General features: G+C 29.0%; 1 protein-coding gene across 2 annotated transcripts in view; it reads right to left on the bottom strand.

The window, feature by feature from the left end:
* Positions 1-3347: 3347 nt before the first annotated feature.
* The window catches only part of LOC109595679 (acetylcholinesterase), a 102763-nt gene continuing 83298 nt past the window's right edge, over positions 3348-22812 (bottom strand). Inside the window, exons 5-7 of one of the 2 annotated variants that reach the window (XM_049964905.1) lie at positions 9990-10147; positions 3981-4131; positions 3348-3927 (exon numbers count right to left, since the gene is read on the bottom strand). In XM_049964905.1, coding sequence (XP_049820862.1) covers positions 4007-4131; positions 9990-10147 — 283 coding nt within the window. In that variant the 3' untranslated portion in view covers positions 3348-3927; positions 3981-4006. Of the gene's footprint in view, positions 4132-9989; positions 10148-22812 lie in introns of both variants that reach the window. The other variant, XM_020011097.2, reaches the window with a different exon arrangement.

The following is a 22812-nucleotide window of genomic DNA, read 5'->3' as shown; positions in this document are numbered from 1 at the left end:
ACGTTCGCCGAAGAAAAATCATCTTTTCCAACATAACGCAATTTTAAAAGGTCGAAATTTCCATTGTTCGACGTTGCGGAATACGAAAACGGGCCAATAAACTGTTCGGTGCAACTTTACAGGCCTTAAATCTAGGCATTAATGCGAAATAAAGTGTGCGCACCGATAAAATTTAATATGACTATAAGATTTAAGTGCGGCGTTCAATTTCCAGGCGTACGAGGCGACGAGTCTCCCTTTTAAAACAAAGGTGTCGGGGCAACGAGGAACCTGAACACTATCAATTCTGTTTTCCTTTTTAACCAGTCCATAATGTTTGCTCGATATTCGGGATTGCGCTCTTGTGGGGTTTTGCGGGAACTTCCTACTAAATGTGATATCCAATCTCAATCAAATATGTTGATCTCTTAAAGATAATATAAAAATATTATTATACTACAGATTTTTTTCAATATTAATATATTTTTTTTAATAAATAAATATAAAACGAGTAATTAATTCTAACAGAAATATTATCCAAATGTGAAATTACTCCAAATCAAATTTTGAAGTTTTGTAAAACTTGATTTGATAAAGTTAACAACGAAAAAATAGAAAATAGTATTACTATACTACAAATAAAAATTTTCACTAAATATAACATTTAATCTGAATAAATTTTGAATTTTATAAAATTTTTCTGTATTTAATCAGATAATGATAAAAAGTATATTATTGCACAATATTATTTCAAATAAAATTAATATTAAATAATTATAGAATATTTAATTATTTTTAAAAGATATTACATACAGAAAAAATTCCTAAATGTAAATTCTAATCTTAGTCAAATGTATGGTGGCGGTATATGAGTAAAATTTGTTTTTAATCAGATGAAATATAATAATATTAGAAATATTAAAAAAAAAACTAAAATATAATAAATATGATATATTTAATTCATTTTAGAATTAATTTATTATTACACCACAGAACTTAATTTTCAATAAAATTAAAATAAATATGATAAATTTAATTAATTCTAAAAATTGATTAATAAAAAATTGCGGTAAATGTGTATTAAAAATTATAAAGAAGCAAAAAAAAATATAATGAAACAATATTATGGTATAAAAAATATTTTTTTATCATTATTATAAATTAATAAAATTGTATATTATATCCCAGAAGTAAATTATTATGGTACCATATTAAATATATTTTTTAATAAAATTAATAATAAATTTCGATAAATGTAATATTTAAACTGAATGTTTGTAAAATTGAATTTATTTAGTTAGATAAAAAAAATAAAAAATACTATTACTGCACAGAAAATTATTTTTTTATGTAAGAACAAATAAATTTAATTAAACAAGGAATATTTATTTTAATCTTAAAGAAAAATGTTATTACACGATATAAAATACTTTTTTTAATAAACTTCAAACATAATATAAGAAAGAACTAGTTCAAACGATATGAACAAACAAAACTTTTCCATAAATGTAAAATCTAATAAGATGAAATATCATTATTATACCTGAATATTTCTATGAAGTTATTCAATCAGATAAAAAAAATAAAAAATATGTCATTGCTTAATAGAAAATTATTTGATTTTATAAAATGAAATGAAATGAAATAAATATGAGATAAATATCTCATACTTATTCCACTCTAAAATGTACTCCAAAAAGAAATTGTCTGATTTTTATTAAATATACAGATAATAAACAAATTAATATAATTAAAGGTAAAGATTGTATTAATGTTACAAATTTTATTTTTTTGAAAGTAATTCAGAGGTCGGTGAATTAATTGATTCAAGTAAATATTCAACTGTTTAATAAATATCAGTCTTGTGTGAATAATTTTTATCGCATTTTTCTGTTGAATGAAGTTACAACTTAATTTTAAAGCATCAGAATAAATTTGTTCCCTAACAATAGCCTCCACCATTCCGAACATCTAGCAAACAATGAACGACGTTTAATAGAAATATATATTTTTTATACATATAATTTCCTAATAAGTCTAACATCTTGTATATAATAGCACAAGCATGCGCGTACATATAATATATATCCATTGTATATAACTACAACTAACATAAGAACTGGTTTTCTCTTAATAATATAATTTATCTTAATTAATATTTTTATCAAGATCATTCGGTATGATTGTCAGTGACTTGGTATAAATGCAACTATATACAGGGACATTTGAAAGTGCTCGAAGAAATCACGTGCGAATAAAATCTCTAGAACGTACGGTGTATAAGTCGGGCTTCGTCGTAGAACGTTCGAAAATCCCTGATTTGTCATTGTGATATGTTAATATATTTATACAAAGTCAAACACTTACAATGCTCGAGCATGCTCCAACATTATTAAAGCTTCCGAAAATATAACAAACAACGCACACCTTAAATTTTAGATGGTTAATTGAGCTTTGTGGACATCACGTAAATGGATCCGTTAATTTGCCGTTTTTAGTTTATGGAATTAAGAACTGTTTTTGAAATTTTATACGGATTATCGTTCTGTCAGTAACACGAGAACAATTCACCAGATGATACCGATTTTGCGCGAAACGTGAACGTCTGACAGTGAAAATAACAGAGTTGATTTATCAAAAGTCGTCCCCGATTGTAACAGTCAATGGTACGGGTTGGTTCAGGCCTGTCCAATTTCCTGAAAGCCCTATTAACCTTTCTGAAATTCGATTAAACTGATAAACAAACAGTCCTAAAATAATTGTGCTTGGAAAATGTTTGTTTTGCTGTCCGACCGAGTACAGCGGAGCATGTCCCTGCATTCGATTCCGCACCACTCTGCGAACAACTGCCCACTCCTGCTCCGATGGAACTGCAAACTTTGGCAGGAACATGTTTTTTTTTGTTCAAAACTGACATTCTGTTCAAATTACGTCTGTTAATGATCATACAGAATGTTCTAAATTTGTACATTCTTCTTGCCAACTAGTTTAAATTTTGAAGTGTGGAACAGCTCAATGAAAAAATTCATTATTTTAATTAATGAGCGTAAAATATTGGACCAAATCTTTTTTATTATCATTATGAAATGACATTCTGTAACGAAAAAAATTCATTCTAAATTCAATCTCCATTGAGTGATAATTGTAATTAACAAATTTTTAAATGGATACTTGTGATACGTCATTAAAAAGACCAATTTATTACCTAATTAATAATGATTTCAAACTTTATTAAAAAGAATATAATAAAAACATGATTATTGCTTTCAAATTAAAAAATAAAATTAAATATTGAAAAATTTATGTTTAAAATCATAATAAGATAATTCAATAGCTTATGATACCCATTTATTTATTTTTAATTTTTACAACTGTTAATCAAAGGGGTTCAATGGAGACTTAAAATTCTTCTAAAATTTCAGACATTTTTATTAATATGAATAATTAAAATGATGAATTTATTCCGCTTGGTTGTTCCATACTGCATAATATATAAAATTATACATATTTTTATTATTTTCGTAAACTATTGAGAGCTTTTTGCTGTTAATTAATGAGTTTAGTAATTTTATTTTTCAAATTCAATATATATTGAAACTAAAAAACACTTTTATTATTATTTTTGATGTGTAATATAATTGGCAAGAATACAACAACACACATTTAGAACATTTATTTTTTAACAAACTCAGTGTAATTGATCGGAAACAAACAAACACCCACATACAAACCACCTAAAATTAAAATTAAAAAAAAAACTTAACGGTAACTCTATCTAAATCCTCTACATCTCAACATTCCCTCATAGTATACATACAATTTAGGTAAACTCTAATATCTTCGCGGTTTTTTTACGCATTTTGCTTACTGAAAATCAGCTCGGAAGTAGTTTTATTTTTTTGGTATAGGTGTCAGAAGCAGTTCTACTGTTTAGTGTGTGGTTGTCTTCTACAATGTACTGGTTTAATTGAAATTATTTCTTTTAGACCGCACCTCTATACCTTTCCATAGGAATCAGCGGATCCGTCTATAAGGCGCTCAAGGAGGACATGAGCACGATGAGGGCGAGCAGCAGGTTTGTGTGCGTCGTTGCCCTTTGTGACGACGAGATCTTGCTTAAGTAAGTGTTTACGCATGGTGGATCAGCCGAATCTGTAACAAAAAATTTTAACTGTACTATATAGTCCAATAAAAATGGAAGTCGGATAATTCAAAATATTCATGTTTACTGATTTTTACTGGTATTGCCAATAAAATTAATTTATTAAACCATTTCATCATATTTACTAGATGTGGTTAGTGGCCAAAAGTATGGAATAAATTTTATGTATTTCATTTCATTAAATTTATTTGAATATTTTTTCTTATTGAATAGAAAGAACTATGTGTATATGTAGTTTTATGTATAAATGATAGTTTGCAAAAAAATGATTTTCCAGTAAATAAAACCCTAATAATATTGAAACTACCTGACAAAAATATTGACCATCTTCTAAATATCAGTTTTATTCCGATATCTTAGTGTGGTATAACAAATTTTCAAAAAAAATTATCAATTTTTTCTAATTATTCGATTCTGCCCACCACTATATATATATATATATATATATATATATATATATATACATATACATATAAATATAAAACGGTACATACACCAAAATAACATTTTTTACAATTTTTGTCTCTCTGTCTGTCTGTTTGTTCCGGCTAATCTCTGAAATGACTGGACCGATTTTGACGGGACTTTTATTGACAGGTAGCTGATGTAATAAGGAGTAACTTAGGCTACTTTTATTTTAGAAAAATAAAGTAATGTTGCAATGTCCAAGTACTGTTCAGTTCCACGTGTAGCTCACGCGCATGACACCACTGGGCCGTCACGTCGGACGCCTCCCGGACGAAGTATGGATTTTGATCATATGAATTTTGATCATATGGAAAATGATCGTACGGATTTTAATCGTATGGAATTTGATCGTATGGAATTTGATCGTATGGAATTAGGTCACTTTACGCTTTTAGTAATTTCTCACGTTTTTAATGAATTTTTGAGATTTTAGTAGCTTTTTACGTTTTTAGTAAATTTTTACGTTTTTCGTAACATCGTTATATTTATATATATACTGTATAAATTTCTTTAAGGCTACCTCTCGTAATTGTAGCAATTTATGCATCCAAGAAATTTCGAAAGTATGGCTCATTAGCATTTACCACTCATACGGGAAATTTTCTTCGAAACTAAATTGTTCGAGAGGACCAAAATTTCTTCCAATTTTGCTTTCACAAGAAATTTATTTCACAATAATTTTCACATAAAATTTTTATAATTAAAAATTTTTTGGTTATAGAAGTGTAATAAACAGCTTGTTTAATATAAAAGTGTTTAATTATAAAATATAGGATTAATTTTCTAAACCTATGTATATTTATATTACAATTCTTAATATGTATACAAATAATATTAATAGCTTCTGTGTATACTTAACGCCTTCATAGAACTAGAACTATGTAAACAATCTATGTAACGTAATAAACTAAATAAATAAGATCATGATCAAAACATTTCCTTGTAAATGTTTATCAACACATTCATTTGCACTTAATCATAAATTTTACTTTTCATTGAATGAACATTATTTGAATAATTGTTGTTTGTTTATCTCTAACAAATACTACTACGCTTCCAGTGATTAAATGCGTCAAACGTAAATCCTGCGACTTGTGGACAAGCAAATGTTTGTCTCGTCGACATGCATAGTTTACGTCAATTATACGTGTTGATGGGAATGTTTCATTCCAAAATAGGACCATTATTAAATTTAATAATCAGAATAAGCAACATTAATTTTTGGAATAAAAAGTTTAACATCAAAACAAAAATTACATTACTCACACCTTATTACTAATTAAGCAGGCAATGACAGCCTTGGTTATCAGGAAACCAACCGTAAAACTCGAGCTTATTATTCCGGGTTCACACGCAGATAAGGTGGAAATATTTCTATATGGGACGGCCATTTATAAGACGTATGGAGAATTATGTGGCAATAAAGTAACAGTGAGGCGTGAAATAAACTCGGTGCGAGAATATTGACGTGCCATGCGTTCATCTACGCCCAGTTAGGTTACTTGAATTCTACCGTTGAGATTTTCATTTTAAGACTATTATAAAATAATAAAAAATATATATAATTCGGTGAAGTATTGATTAACAGTTAAAGATATATGAATAATTAAAAATGCTTTATAAATTTATGTTGCATTGAAGTAATAAATGGGTACAGAATAACAACATTACTTTTAAATATGAATTAAAGTTTTTATTACTCGTAAAAATCCTTAGAATTTTATTTGTGTTAAAATTTGCACATGGAAAAATTAGATCTGCATTTCGACAAAAATTAAAGACATATTACTTGTTTTATAACGCATAAAATGTATATTATTATGCGATATATTGCATGTTTTATAGATATACGTTATGCTAGGGTTTTATATAGGCGTATTTTATCTCAATCGAAATAAAAATATTTATTATGATATTTGAATAATACTTTTGTTTATTAATGTTATAATAAACGGGTGTGTGACGTTATATTTTTTTAATTTGGTTTTACGTTTATTATGTTAACATTCTAAATTAATTTAAGTAATTCGAGTTAAAACTAAAATTTATTACGAAAAATTAAATTGATTAAAGAATTATTAAAAAATTATAAAACATTTTCGTTTTTTTTTGTAGCTGTCGAATGACTTTTAATATTAATAAATCATAACAGCGGATTTACTAAATATTTGATAGTTGTATAATTAATTACCAATGTCTGAAACATATACTTGCGAAAACAAAAAAAATATATCCAATTTTTTATATTTTAGTAAAGAAATTTTAATTAATTTAATATTTATTTGTTGCACTTAAATTTTACAAATATATTTCTAGAAAAATACTTTAAAATATGGTGAATGCGTACGTTAACTTAGGTTACATTAATTAATTTTGAATAACACAGCATTTTTCGAGATACTTCAATTTTAACTATATTTTGTTCAAAACAAACTTTAGAAAATAAAATAAGATCTTCATTATTAGACTAAATTGTTCAGTAATTATAATGTATTAGCAAAATTGAATTGTTATTTTGATTAACTTTTTTAATTATTGATAACTGCTGTTGCCTACGTTCAACAAGACTAATTTTGCTATAGAAGGCGGGACAAAATTTCTTAATAAGAAAATTTATAATATCTAAGATTAATAGTATGAGATTTAGATACATTTGAGATTAATAATAGAGATTAATAATGAAAAAAATTTAAGTAAGATTTCTCTTGAAATTCAAATTTCAAAAATTAAATGAATCTATTAGGAAACCTATAAAATTATTATTATTAGTGTTATGTTAAAATTAAAAAGTTCCACAGTTGATTTTACAAAATTTAAAAGTACGCATTCACCATATATACAAAAAAGTTGGCTAAGTATTTCAACAATATGATAAATTATGTGTACTCAAATATTATTCTTATGATATTTAATAACTTTGACATTATTTTTTTCTACACAAATTATTCTTGATTAATGTATTCACATGTTCCATCATTTCAATAAATTTGACTTAATAAACTGAGCATATTAACATATTTCGACCAAAACGTAAATTTAACAATACATTATTATACGATTCTTAATTGGTTGTTAATTCTTGAGTTAAGATCAAACTGAATAATTAAATATCGACTGAAACCCATGATTCATCGTTTTTATTCATAAATAATCATCGTATGCCTTTTCTTAAAATCATTTATCAGAAGCTGACCGACACCGTGCTTCAGGAATGCTTTAGACTGGTTCAGGACAAGTTGATGTGGCCATTGCATTGAATATTAACCAATCCATAGTGTGCAGACTCTATATGGTTTCTAAAGACAGATTATTAAGCAGAGGAGCATTAGGGAACCCAATAAGCAACTACATTCTTCTCAAACATGATCTAATTTTGGTTACTAGACGTCATATAACCCCAAGGACAATTTTAAATCGCTGACAATGATTCAGAACTCCGTTGCAAGGGACCCTCCACCCTGTCCACCGTATAGAGAAGCTGGCTTGGAGTCAGAAAAGACAATTGTGTCTGTAGCATGACCGATGAAATAACATTGTTGAACATTATGGAAAGAATTTGGAACCAAATTTTCGATTTTTAAACTACAACGCTAGACCTCATAAAGCTAGGATTCTCTTCAACCACTTAGAAAATACTCAAATTAAGCGTCTGCCCGTACCACCCTTCGCCTAATCTAAATTGCATAGAACTTGTCTGTTCACCAGCCCCGTGCTCATACAGCCAGAGAGTTAAGACAACTTCTTCCAGAATTATGCGACGTTTTGGATCAAAACATATGGATGCCCTAATAAGAAGTATGCCAAGTGGGGTACAAGATGTAATATGCAGAGGGGGAATTACTCGATATTAAAAAATAAGTATGGTGTATTTTTCATTTTAAATGTGAGAACAAAATTTCTTATTTATTTTGTAAAATGAATTTTAAATTTCCTTGTGTTTAATTTCTTATTGATATTTATTTCTTTTATTACGATTTTACTATTACAATTTTAATTTTTAATAAATCATTTAGTTCTAAAATAAGGCAATACAAGTAATTTTTACGATCAGTTTATGATTGTTATTATAGTACGACGCATCATATGGAGAAGCTGGAGATTGGAAAGAGTTCGTGTATTCAGAACACCATCGAACCCCATCTGAGGCATTGGGGGTTCACCTTACAATGTCTTGCTCAGAAAACTCGCATAAGACGGATACATTCGAATGTTGAGCATCGACACGTGATCGGCTTCCCGGAGTAACTTGTGCTGTTGCGAAGACTACCCCTGAAGATATTCAACCAATTTCCCATACCGTAGTCTATATGAAAATTATATGAGACAAAAGAACGTTCAATTGAATTTTACCGTTTTGGATGGACGGACCCAGACTGTAGACGGTCCGAGATCTTTTCTATCGTATTTTAATCCTTCGGCTTTTTCTCTATAGAAAATTGTTCAGAGAGACGCATATAAAATCTTAACAGGTTCGCTTCTATATCATTTGTTGTTTAAGTAACAACATTAGGTTAAACATTATTGCCAATAAAAAGTAAAAAGTTATGTTTGAAATTAAAAAAAAAAAGTTAAATCAATATGTGCATTCAGAACTACACACCATACGAAATGTTCAATAGATAGCACAGAATAGCACATCACAAGAGTCGAACTCGGCGCTAATAATGTTCCATTGTGTTAAAAAAACCATAGTGAAAAATTTAGGATCAAAAACGCAGCGTGCAATAAAACGCAATCAACTATTCAGTACACGATTCGGCGGCCTGTTTAAAATTAATTAAAATTTTTAACATCGTTTCCTTTCATTCATGTTTACTTTGTTACTGTATCATATCCCGCTGAACAATTCATCACCGCTGGGTGAAGGATCCACTCAGTTTCACTGTACCGTCTGGCAGCCGCTGCGAAAATGAAAACTCACCACGGAAAATAGAGAATAACACAACTATGCTAAAGTAACTACTAATTTTTTTGAAGCGTCACTTTTACGTTGCATTTTATAGATTTACCGTTGTATTTTATCAAATTAATGTCAACGAAAACACAAACGGACCGTAAAGTTGTCACGAAATTTCGACTAATCTCAAAATATTCCGCAAAAACAAAAAACAAGCGGATTGCGTAATGCAGTACGGCAATGACAAAATTATATTTCCCAACGGCCCGGATATGTTTTCGCCAATTTCCCTATAAAAAATTTTAATTCCTTCGGAGACCGGTCTTTCGTGTGTTCGAAATTGAAATCGAAGTGCGGACCGCCGTCTCGCTTTTTATTTAACTACAGCACAGAACGGAACAGAAGAGAAAAGAGGAAACACACAGAGAGAAAATAAAGCAGCTGGGCAAATCTAATAAAAATGCAAATGGCCCATACACGTACCTGGATTGTCCCTGAGTTTGGGCAAGAAGTTGTTCCAGAAAGCGCAGGCCGTCGCACGTGGTCCTTTGCCGATGCCGTTTTTCTCCGCGTTGAAAATAAAATATTGAGGCTGTTCCTTTGTGTACAGCGGCCAATTTACATCGTCCGTCACTGGTTTCCTGAAACAAAACAACCGTGTTCAGGGTTTCAGTTTCAGGCCGTCCGGGTTCGAAGGATTTTTCTCAATAAGATTTTACATATTTAAAAGAATACCCATGAATTCGAGTTGCTTCCAAAGCACAAGCTTTTCACAGTACATACAATAGTGGTTACCACTTTTACTTAGGGTTTTTTTGCACTCTGTTCTAAAAACTGACACTTATTCTAAAAAATGTTTTTTAATTGAGCTGGACATAAACATAGCAATTTTAATTTTTAAAAGCATTTCCAATGGTTAAATCCGTATTATTTAATTTAACATTAACACTTTATAATAGTGTCATTTTTTATAATTTTGGTTCAACTCTGTGGCATAGACCCGATCATTTTCCTAATATACGACAAGTCCTCCTTTATGAAGTGTTGTGAACAGTTCACATGAAATTTTTATGTCGATTTTGGTATTCTCCTTCGATTTCAAGGTTGCTTAATTTTACTTTGTGTTTTATTTCATTTTCATGTTGAAACACATTTATTACGAGCATGAGTTCACTATATGGAAGCAAGTTATTATTTAAAATATACCTGTACATAAATCAGTTTAAAGTGGCCTACGCCATAAGAATTTAAGTATAGCATAATTGAACGGTCGTCATGGTTCAGTGTGAGTATAAGCAAAACTATCATTTTTTAATAAATTCCATTTATACTCATCACTAAAAACTACTCGTCCACATTGTTCTATGGTCCAGTGAAAGTGATCCTAAGCAAGTCATAATTGGATCACATCTTCTCACATTTCTTGAATTAATTTCAGCAAATCTCCCTTCCTCTAGTTTGACTTTAATTTGAATTGACAATAAGTATGGATTATTCTTTAACATTCGATATGGATCACTGAAATACTATTAAGTAAAAAGTTGCTATAATTTTGTCTAATGAAAAAACTATACAGTTTATCAATGAATAAAATTAAATTAATCAGATGCATAGTAGACACAACAATAACATAAAAAATAATAAATATTGTAATCCAATTCAAGATGTACTTGTTGTACTGGTCAATTTTAAATAATTAATTTTAATAAAATTGTTGAATAACTGTTTTTTCTTATATATAATAGACTATTAAAACAACAAATCAATTTAAAAAAATCCTATAAAAGTTCATTAATATAATTAGTATAATAAAATAAGGATTGTAGATATTGTCTTGGGATGTGACACACAACTAATGACTATAAATTATAAAAAAAGGAAAATATATTTATAATCAAAAATTAATTTACATTTAATCTAATTTTAAAATAATATAAATATAAAATATAAATATGAATAATTTATCGAAGTATGTCAGATGTAACATAAATAGCGTTTCATTAATTCATAGACTGACATTTAAATTTCATATTTCAATTTAAACAAAGTAAAATATATATAAAATTTTTAATTCAATTACTTTTCTTTTAAAAGTCTGGGAAGATATCACAAATATATTTAATATATTAATAAATGTTTTATGGTAATAAATTAATTATTTTAAAAAATGGGAAAAAGGTTTAATTTGACACAGATTTATTTTAATAATTAACAAAGTGGGAAAATGTAATTGGTGTGTATCTTGTAACTAATTTTTGTTAATTATTCAATCCCTTTGGGGCCATTTCTTTTTCCTGAACTAATTAATATTTAAAAATATCATTTACTTTTTCTGTTTAACTTAGTAATACAGAAGTCAAATTAATTCAGTTTAAATATTTACTTAAGTACACTGAATTCCTGAAATTAAACCACAAATTAAAATTGTACGAGTACATGAGATCGCCGTAAAAGATACTTGATTAAAATTTAAATGCCGCATTGACAATTGTCACGTGTATCTAATTTCTTGTAGGACATAAAATGAAAACTGAATTATTAACGTCAGGCATATCGAAAGACTTCACAGATCGATATTGGACGTTTAAATTTAGACGACGACGGTCAAGCATTAGTATTTTAAATTTGACCTGAATGCGCACATCTAATTCATCTTCAACGTATGCATTTAAATGGCGATATAGTGTAATAAATGACGTAACGACGTGATAACTCTTAAAATAGGAAACGTCGCTGGAGGCCTCTGAATGAATCTCATTACCGTTTCTAATTTTAAATTTTCCAGAGTATTATTAATATGTCCGCGAGCGCACCTTGATTGTTCATATGACTCTGGAGAATTTAGAAAGAAAATTTTTAACTAAGCAAAGTCTGCGCCATTCTGCATTCTGTTTGATGGCAGTCCATTGCGTTGACGTTTGAATTTAAATCATTTTCTTTCATATCGTATGCTGCCTGCTTTTCCCAAGCACTCACAACTTTTTCCTTTTTTAATTAAAACTAACATAATTGTGTTCATTATATTTTTATGATTGTGTGGCCCAAACTAAATTTATAAGTATATTATCCACAACATTTTTAATTTAAAATTTATGTTCTCGCACTATATTTAGACCTATAAAATTTTGTCAGAAACAAAATTAATATTAATTCCTCGCACGTTCTTTAGTTAATATCAGGATTTTAATTTTTCATAGGGAACGTGATATTTTGGCGTAATTTACGAAAGTAGCAGCATTTAAAATGTTTATAGACCATTTACATGCACGGCGCCCGCCATAAAATAATGTCGACAACATTGTAACAGATAGGCATAAGCGAAAACAAAACTATCCCAATAACATTATATTTGGTGTGTTTTAGCCGGTTAATGGATTTGACTAACACAAACAAGGAACCGGGGGTGGAAGAGGGACGCCCAGTCGGTCGCCTGCTAAAGTTACACTTTCATTAGCAACTAAATTAACGACTTAGTAGTAAACTTTTATTTTATTAGACTACAACCGTAAAACGCGAGCTACGGACTCGGCTAAATATTGAAAACTGTAATGCCTTAATTTAACAACGGCGCCCGGACATGTAAGCGAGATTTTTAACGTTGTTCCACGGCCAATTTGCATAATAAAATTTACATTGTAACACGTGTCCCACGAAATTAATTATACTTTATTCTGGACGGTTTTTTAATTTTACGACGGCCTTATTGGCATTATGAGGATCTAATTACCTTGTAAATGTCGAGGTGGTTACTTTAATCGACTTTTTCTAATTTCATATTACATATTTTAATGAAAAATTACATTATTAATAAAAATATTCTAATTAGTTAGGTTGGAAAGAGGAAAATGTAATTTACGTTTACAATTCATTGTTAATTTGGATAAATTTTTATATTATAAATTTTATATTAAACTGTATTATATATTTTTTATGCTCTTCTAATTATAGTATTTATTTCAAAATAGCTTCAAATGTGTTTCAAAATATTAAATAGAAAGTTCCACCTCATCCGACATAAAGTGCGGATATTTCTCCACGTGATTATTATTTATTTTCGGTCATTTTAAAATTTTTTACGCAATAAAAGGTTCAATTCTGAGGAGGTCAAAATGGAACTTGATTTTTTTCGACATTAATTTATAAATATTAAAAATAAAATATTTTTATGGTATAAATTTAATAATAAATATATTTAATGAAACATTTTAAAATTGATTTTATAATTTATACATACTTTGTATTTTTTAGAATAAAATATAAAAGATATTAAAGAACATTTCCCTATTTATGTAAAATTTTATACGTATTTCATATTATTTGTTTTTATTTAAAAACTAATTATATGAGTTTTATATTTTTAAATTAGAAATAAAGGAATTTAAATGAGATTATCTGCTTAATATTATGTATTTTGAAATTTTAACAATTATTATATACAATAGTATAAACAAATACGATTTTTATTATTTTAGCAGTCATTCTTAATATAAAAATCCTTTCATCATTTGTATTGTTTTTACAAATTAATATTTTTGTCAGTTAAATTATTATTTTTTAAATTATTTTGATATCTTATTTTGAATGTTTTTTTAATTTTCATTAAGTAAGTATTCATTATTTATTTATATTATTTATTTATATTTAAAATAATAATAATATGAATTTTATATTTTTCATATTAGTAATAAAAGAATTCAAATAGATTTTCTCTATTTTTTTAGACATTTAAACAATTATTATATAATAATTAATAATTATAATTAACACAAATATTTTGCTACTTTTAATTTTATCTACATATTTTAATATAAAATGATAATATTTTTGGGGATATTTTTAATATAATTTCATCATTTTTATTGTTTTACCAAATCAAATTCTTGCGAGTTAAATTATTATTTTTTAAATTATTTTGAGTTTTTATTTAGAGCGTTGTTTGAATCTTACACAGATAAATTATTCGATTCAATTTAAAAATGGTATAAATTGTTTCGCCGCCCAGGAATAAAGAACGTTGCCCGCAAACGGATAAATATGTAGTGCAGTAAATCAGCAGTCTGGAATATCAACCTGTTGCACCTCTGGGAGAACTGCGAAGCTGCAAAACCGGGCCCGGATTCCAGATTCCCACGGGCACATACGTCGTTATTTCAAACTGTCATTTACAAACAATCGTTATTTATTGTTATTCCGTTGTCTCCCCTGACTTTTATTCGAGTACTGCTATCGAGAAACGCTCCGCGCAATCGATTTATGATTTATCCTATTTGGGCGAGCTGCGAAACACCCAAATTACACTTTGGATGGTGTTTTTGAAATTTTCATACAATTACCAAATTACTGGACATTATAGGTAACAATAAAAAATTGAATAAGAAGTTATTATAAATTCTAACACATCCTTTCCTTATTTTGTTTAAACTATAAGGAATATCTGTACAAGAATGGATAATCCTATTCGCAATAACGGCTGTAACAGATATGGCCACCGAATAAACGATGTTACATTGTGGATGCAAAATACGTTGATAATAGTAAAATAAATCCTCACAAAGGCGTATATATCCTGGAGCCATGATTAATCCGTTGCCGACGTTCAAACCGCAATTTATTCATTTCAAGATTCAACGCAGTGTACCATAGACATCAGCATCTCAATCAAGATGAGTGGACATGCGGTCCACAATGCCCTTCTGCCAGGTGGCAGCCTTTGACCACGACCCACAAATGACATACCTGTTGCTTAGAAATTGAACAATTTATTTTGATTGAATTATGATAAAAATATAAAATATAGAAAACTATTAGTAGCATTTACGAAAATTAGTTAACTGTGTTTAAAATTAATATAAACTATATTTTCAGATTTTAGATTTTAGATTGTATACTAAATATTTTATGATGATGTAAATATGATCAAGTTTAAATTCCTTAAATTTATGTTTTAAATTTTTAATTTTAAAAATAAGGAATAATTAATTTAATGGATTTTGAAACTTAATAAAATACAAATAAAATATAAAAAAGTTTTAATAAGCTGAATGATTTATTACGCAAATTAAAGATTTAAATAAAGAATGAACGAAAGAATAATCAATATTCACAAATAATCCGGTTAATTAAAGAAATGGTTTTGAGAGTTTACCTGAAATTGTGGAGCAATCACGACGATATAGAAGAGCTTTTAAATATTTACGGGACTTGTTAAATATGCAAAGTACGTCCATAAATCTCAACTTTATACCGAAAGTCATTTTAAAAACTTTTATAACGAATTGTAATTGAGATAAAATGCGGATTTTAGATGATGTACCTAAAAGCTAATATGAGATTTTGATGCATTTTCTTAATGTTCGAAATTTTAAAACCGCCTATTAAATTATGCATTTAGTTCCTAGATTACTAAACAGATTTAATGCAACGCTTAAACTGTTTAATAGTACAAAGTAAAATTGTGATTTCTGTAAAGAGGATGTTTACGATATTATATCATTAACTTTGTGCAGTGGAACTACTAATGAAGTTATACTGTTCGTCTTATCCTAATGGCTAAATACAAACAATATTCTTAGAATAATACTCCTAAAGGGGTTATAAAAGGTTTCTTCTTGACATTTCACTTAACATTTTATAGAGGATAATAAAATTTAGAGATTGTTGGATCAACGACTTAAAATTAAAAAAAAATTAGATATAATTTTGAAACGACTGACCACTTTGTTTCCATATGATTAAGCAGCACTGTGAAAATTGTGTTGTCACGAACATCACGCGTCAAAGTGACTTTATCAACAGAGACTGCCGTCTGATTAGAGACGTAAATTTCTGGGGCAACGCCACTATAATTTACGTTCTACGTACTGATTCGACGGGGCTGTTTGAATAATGAGTTTGCTCTTGAAACTTGTAATTGTACGTAACAAATCCACTGGATAGTAGGAAACTTACTTCAAACTGTTTCACAAACGGATAAAGTTACATTTATCTAAGAGCACAAGACTTCACCAGATCGTATAAAGATGTGGGGGTTGAGTTTTGAGGACTTAACTCTTTGTTGTTTCAACAGATTTAACACTGTAAACCGCTTACAGGCAACTAAGCCTTAATATTGTGTTAATTTGAGATGAACAAACATTTACACTTATAGCTCGCAATGAGAAATATGTACACGTCTCGCTAAACAAATAATACAATTGCTACGACATTGCCGAGGCACGGAGTCTTTGTTTCAATCTCTGTTTGCACTGGAGATTCGGAGGCACTGTGCCAAATTATGTAGAAGATATTTAATTGTCTAATACGCCACATATCACGAATTAAGCACGCATAAAAAGATATTACAGACAATGGCTTTGTATATTTTATTTGGCATCAAAACGTCATTGTTTCCTTTGTAATTTATCAAAATGGAATAAATTCATTATTTTAATTATGGGACAAACCTGCAATCTTGCAATATATTCGAGTGATGGTTCATAATAAAAAAAAACAAATGAAATAATTATACAAATATGTAGAGTTGTTACTAAAATAATTTAAAACACTACATAAAACATATTGGGTTTGCTGGCGTCGTCCAAATGTAAAACACATTTTGCTATTTGATAGTTGGACATTCAGCTATCAATCAGTAAAAAAAGTTTTTTGATCGGTTGCGTAGTTTTCGTTTGGCGTTCGTTGAAAAATGGAAGATCAAAAGGAACATTTTCGTCATATTTTGCTTTTTTATTTCCGCATAGGGAAAAACGCATCGCAAGCTCACAAAAAGTTATGTGCTGTTTATGGCGACGAAGCCTTAAAAGAACGGCAGTTTCAAAATTGGTTTGCCAAATTTCGTTCTGGTGATTTTTCACTCAAAGATGAAAAACGCTCTGGTCGTCCAGTTGAAGTTGATGACGACCTAATCAAAGCAATAATCGATTCGGATCGTCACAGTACAACACGTGAGATTGCAGAGAAGCTTCCGGTATTACATACATGCATTGAAAATCACTTAAAACAGCTTGGCTATGTTCAAAAACTCGATACATGGGTTCCTCACGAACTGAAAGAAACGATTTGCTAAAGAAACGTAATGAAAATGATCCATTTTTAAAGCGACTGATAACTGGCGATGAAAAATGGGTTGTTTACAACAATATCAAGCGGAAAAGACCGTGGAGCAGGCCAGGTGAACCAGCTCAAACAACATCAAAAGCTGGTATTCATCAAAAGAAGGTTTTGTTGTCAGTTTGGTGGGATTATAAAGGAATTGTCTACTTTAAACTCTTACCACCCAACCGAACGATCAATTCTGTTGTCTACATTGAACAACTAATGAAATTAAACAATGCAGTTGAAGAAAATCGGCCCGAATTGACAAATCGAATAGGTGTTGTATTCCATCATGACAATGCAAGGCCACACACATCTTTGGTCACTCAGCAAAAATTATTGGAGTTGGGATGTCTTGCCACATCCACCATACAGTCCTGACCTTGCACCATCTGATTACTTTATGTTTCGATCTTTACAAAACTCCTTGAATGGTAAAAATTTCAATAATGATGATGATGTCAAATCGTACCTGATTCAGTTTTTTGCTAATAAAAACCAGAAGTTTTATGAACGTGGGATTATGATGCTGCCTAAAAGATGGCAAAAGGTCATTGATCAAAATGGGCAATACATTACAGAGTAAAGTTATTTAGTTCCATGAAAAAATTGTCTTTGATTTTCTAAAAAAAATCCGCAATTACTTAGTTGCCAACCCAATATTTTACTATAATAAAATTATTGTCTTTCATTTTCTATGTCGATGACTTCGAAGTTTATCTATTCCTTACTTGTTATATTTTTTGTTTTCATACAATGTGTTTGTTTCTAAGAGGGGTGGTCAAAATTAGTAAGCAGTTCAAACACCTTCAATAATGAACCTAACCTAACCTAAATCAAAAAAATACAGCCTTTCAAATTTAAAATTCAAAAATTGTTTTTCAATCACATTTCCGTAAGTTTTGGTCCAATCGTGTGTTTCTAAAACACCTTTTTTAGTAATATAAAAATATTTATTTCTTAATTTGATTGCCAAAAAATTTTAAACCTTCAAACTTATTATTTGTATATTAACTAATACCAAAAACAGAAAAAAATAATACACGCTGGGAGCAAAATTAATCCGAAATAATCCAACTAATACTAACTTTTTCAAGTGACGCGCAGATCAAATTAAAAGGGTCCGATCCCATCTGAGCGAGACGAGTGCGGTTCCGGCGCCCCGGATAAAACCTGTATAATAGAAAATCACGTAGGAACCGACCCGCAATATCATGGCACACGATAATCCCCCCAGCTGCAATGGAGATGTGTGTGTCGCCGCTTCCCGGCCGGTGGAATACATAATTAGTCCCACCTAATCCGGATTATAACTCAAGAACAATGTCTGCCAAATGAGCGTCGTCCGCATTAACCGTAAATCGTCTATCTACAGTCAGTCCCGGTGCTCCGTATCCACCCACGTCGTTTCTTGCGGCCAGAACGCGCGACGCCACTTCGTTTCCGGCACGCCAAGATCCGGATTGTCGCCTTTTTATAACAGTTAATTAGTTTGGATGAGTTCTCCGTAAAGCCCATTAAATTTAGGTACAATTTTTACACACATAAAAACATCCCTAATAAGTGTTAATATAAAATTTAAGTAAATTAATTAATTCATTAATTGTTGATTGTTCTGAGGCAACGAAATTCATGATTTTTCTAAGAATTTTAAATTTCCTAGGCGTATGGGCCAGTCTTTTAAAAATTTTACTTTTTGTTTTACTTATAACAGAACATATATAACAATTGTACATTAAGATTGATTAATTTTATAATTAGTTGAATATTTCATTTCATTTCAAATCCTCTTTAGTCCTTATTACCTAATATTAGTATAACAATATTTTTGTAATTTAAATAATTAGTTAAGTTACTATGTATGTAATACATAAATTGATGAATGCTAAGAATGTTTTTAAAAATCACTTTTGATTATTGTTACAAAAGTAGTAAAAAGCACGGGACCGAATTGAAGTTGACATGGAAGACAATAAAACAAACATTATATTGTCCCCGACATGGTCCATTGAAACGAGCGTTGCCCCGTCCGACAGCGGGTGAAACGGGTCCATATCGTTCGCTTAAATCTCGACTTCAAACGAATAAATGCGAAGGCATCCGAAAGCCGACCGCGCCATGCCTCCGGGCGTTCAGCGGCTCGAGGGATTTGGACCGGGGCTGTCGACTAAAAACTGCGTCTCCAGTATAGCAAACCGTAGAATAAACAAATTTATCTTGGTAACTCTGGTGGAAATGAGTAGGTATTTTGTAATATGCGAAGTAGATATAAATCTGTTTAGGTACAGGTTTATTAATTTAGGTAACCTAAAATTAATTTCTAAAATAAATATGATAAACAATTTTATAATTTAATTAGATTCATTAATTTATTTAAATGTATATGATTTTACATTTGTTACAGGACTTATAGTCATCTTCGAGTACATAATAAAAATTAAGTATTGTTTATGTCAACAAAGGAAGAATCTTCGTTAAATTGATGACACGGTTTATGAAGTTTTTTAAATAATAATAATAATTTTAATAAAGAAATATTGAACTTGAATACTTTTAAAACATTATCTACAAACTGTCAAATATCTACAAACTTGTCTAAATTTGTCTTTAAAATAGCAAGTGTTTTATTTTTCAAATTTTGAAACAAATTAGTTATTAACAACACAACGTAACCAAGTAATTTTAGGTCACAATTTCTTTGAATAATTTTAATTATTATATATATATTAAGGAAGGTAATATCTCGTGAATTTTTCTCTGTTATTTTGTTAATATCTTATTTATATCCATATATTATCAATTTTCAAATCCATCAAATTAATCAAAATTAATATTCATTTTAAAAAACTATGCAATTATTTATCTCTACATTTTAAATTCTAACATTAAAATATAATATTAAAAATTACACACGGGCTTGTAAATATATGTGATACAACAAACGTATATAAAATTAAAATATATAACTATTATTATCCTATATTCAGGATATATTAAATTAAAAAATTAATTGATATTTGTTACCTGTTTTAAAATTATCCAAAAATGTGGAACATTTTGGATTATGTTCTTTGTTATTAACAGAAAATAGGAGCAGTTTAACCTTTTTAATTATGGATAGAAACATATTCTTTATTTTATGGATTGTACCATTAAACCTTACAAAATTATTTTGAGTATTCTTATTAGCATTGTAATGAATGTTTTACTATATATACATGAAAAATCTTTGTCAATTAATAACTATTAACACACATGTTTCTTCATAGAATGTCACGTGATTATAATAAATAAAATTTTAAACTTTAAGAGCGGCGTCTCCTTGTGTTAAATTCTCTATACAAACACCGTCGACGACTTGGAACAAATCTCAAAAACTTTGCAATCAATCTATTTCACATTTTGGACGTGCATTAATATGTGTTGATCTAATACATGACATAGTTTTGAAGTCATAATATTCTTTAATAACAACAATAATGGTCAAACTTAGGTCATTTTCTACCATGTTTGTACAACAAATTCTAACCTAACCTAGCTTAATCTAACCTAACCTAACCTAACCTAACCTAACCTAACACATACATCTGTGACATCGAGATTAATTTCTATTTATATTTGATTGTGTACTAAGGATTAATCAAAACTACTATTGTGTATCGTATTTATTATATTTGTTTATATGATAAAATATGATTGGTTAACAATTAACCATACGACAAAAAATAAATAAAGAAAAAGTTTAAACTGTATATATTATTGTATTTTTAATATATATTACTGTATTATGAATTTTTGGGTGGTATTTAAACTTTTAAACAAATAGTATATTTGAATTATTTATTACATTAATTAATTTACAATATATTTCATGTATCTTGATGAACAAAAATAAACAATATAAAATAAAAAATATAAAAAATATTACTAAACCAATAATGAAAAATCAACATTACTTATTCCAAACTATTTTCAAAACATCTATGGCTTATGAGACTGTAGTTTTTTAATTCAAAATATCTTAATGGGACATTTTATTTAGTAAATCCAACATACAACCTCACTAAAATGTAAGACTCTTCCTTTTTAATACAATAGCAATTATATTTTATAATTTTGTATTTATATATCTCGTTTCATTTTAGTTGGTATTTATAGAATTATTTTGTATTATGTTACATGTTAAATGTACATTTAAGTTGTTATTTATATATATTTTACAATATATTTTGTCCAAATAGACATTTAATATTAACATTTTGTTTTGTTTAATATATTCTTATTTTTGAATTTATCTGTTTATTTTAATTATATATTTAACTTTTAATACGAATACGATATGGTAAAAACTATCATATGATGGTGTATAATTCTTAATTACCAACATATAATATGATAATGGAGTAAAATACTTTTAGAATAAATATATTAGAATTAGGACAAGAATTATTATACGAATTAAACAATAAGAACTGTAACTATAAAAAAGTTTTAGACGTTAATATTCGATTCAAAATACATAACGTGAACAAGCAATATTCTTAATTTGTCAAATTTAATGATGCGAATCTGTTGCAATAACACACTCGCCGCAAGCGAATATAGCCTTTGAAGGATGCAGATCTGACGCCGACCGTATATACATGAGATCTCAAATGCGGTCCTGTTCCATACAAAAAAATTTGCGCACGAACTGAATGTTTATTTGATTTTGTGGCGGAAGCGCACAAAGTGCGATTCCTTTTCTAGTAACTGCCGCTCTTAAAAACATTTTAAGTTGCGCATAATTCATTGACAACTATTGTCAAACAGTTTGTTCAAAGTAGTACTTACAATCCCTTAAATATATACCGTCGAAATTAATCTCTATTTATATTTGTTTATTAAATTTAGGTTAAGTTGCATTAAGAATGATTTCAGAACTACTATTGACTAGAATCCACATGTTTAATAGTTGGCAACACTTAATTACTAGCAACCGGGCTCCCGAAATATAAACCTTAAATAACGGGGCGCTCTACCTTTCGCGCGATAATTTTGAATGGGAACACGAGAACTTCGGGCGCGTACGGGTACACTTCGCCTTTACTCGGATGATACTTTATTGGAATGATATGACACCGGTGAAACGTTAGCCCGCGGTCAGCGTCCGAAGTGCACGGAACAACCGGACCGAGAGGCGGTAGGTCCGGGTGTACGGACGCATTCATAC

The sequence above is a fragment of the Aethina tumida genome, chromosome 3, assembly GCF_024364675.1.
Source record: "Aethina tumida isolate Nest 87 chromosome 3, icAetTumi1.1, whole genome shotgun sequence".
Classification (NCBI taxonomy): Eukaryota; Metazoa; Arthropoda; class Insecta; order Coleoptera; family Nitidulidae; genus Aethina; species Aethina tumida.
The sequence above is the reverse complement of the archived record's forward strand: the minus strand, read 5'-3'. Positions and strand labels throughout refer to the sequence as shown.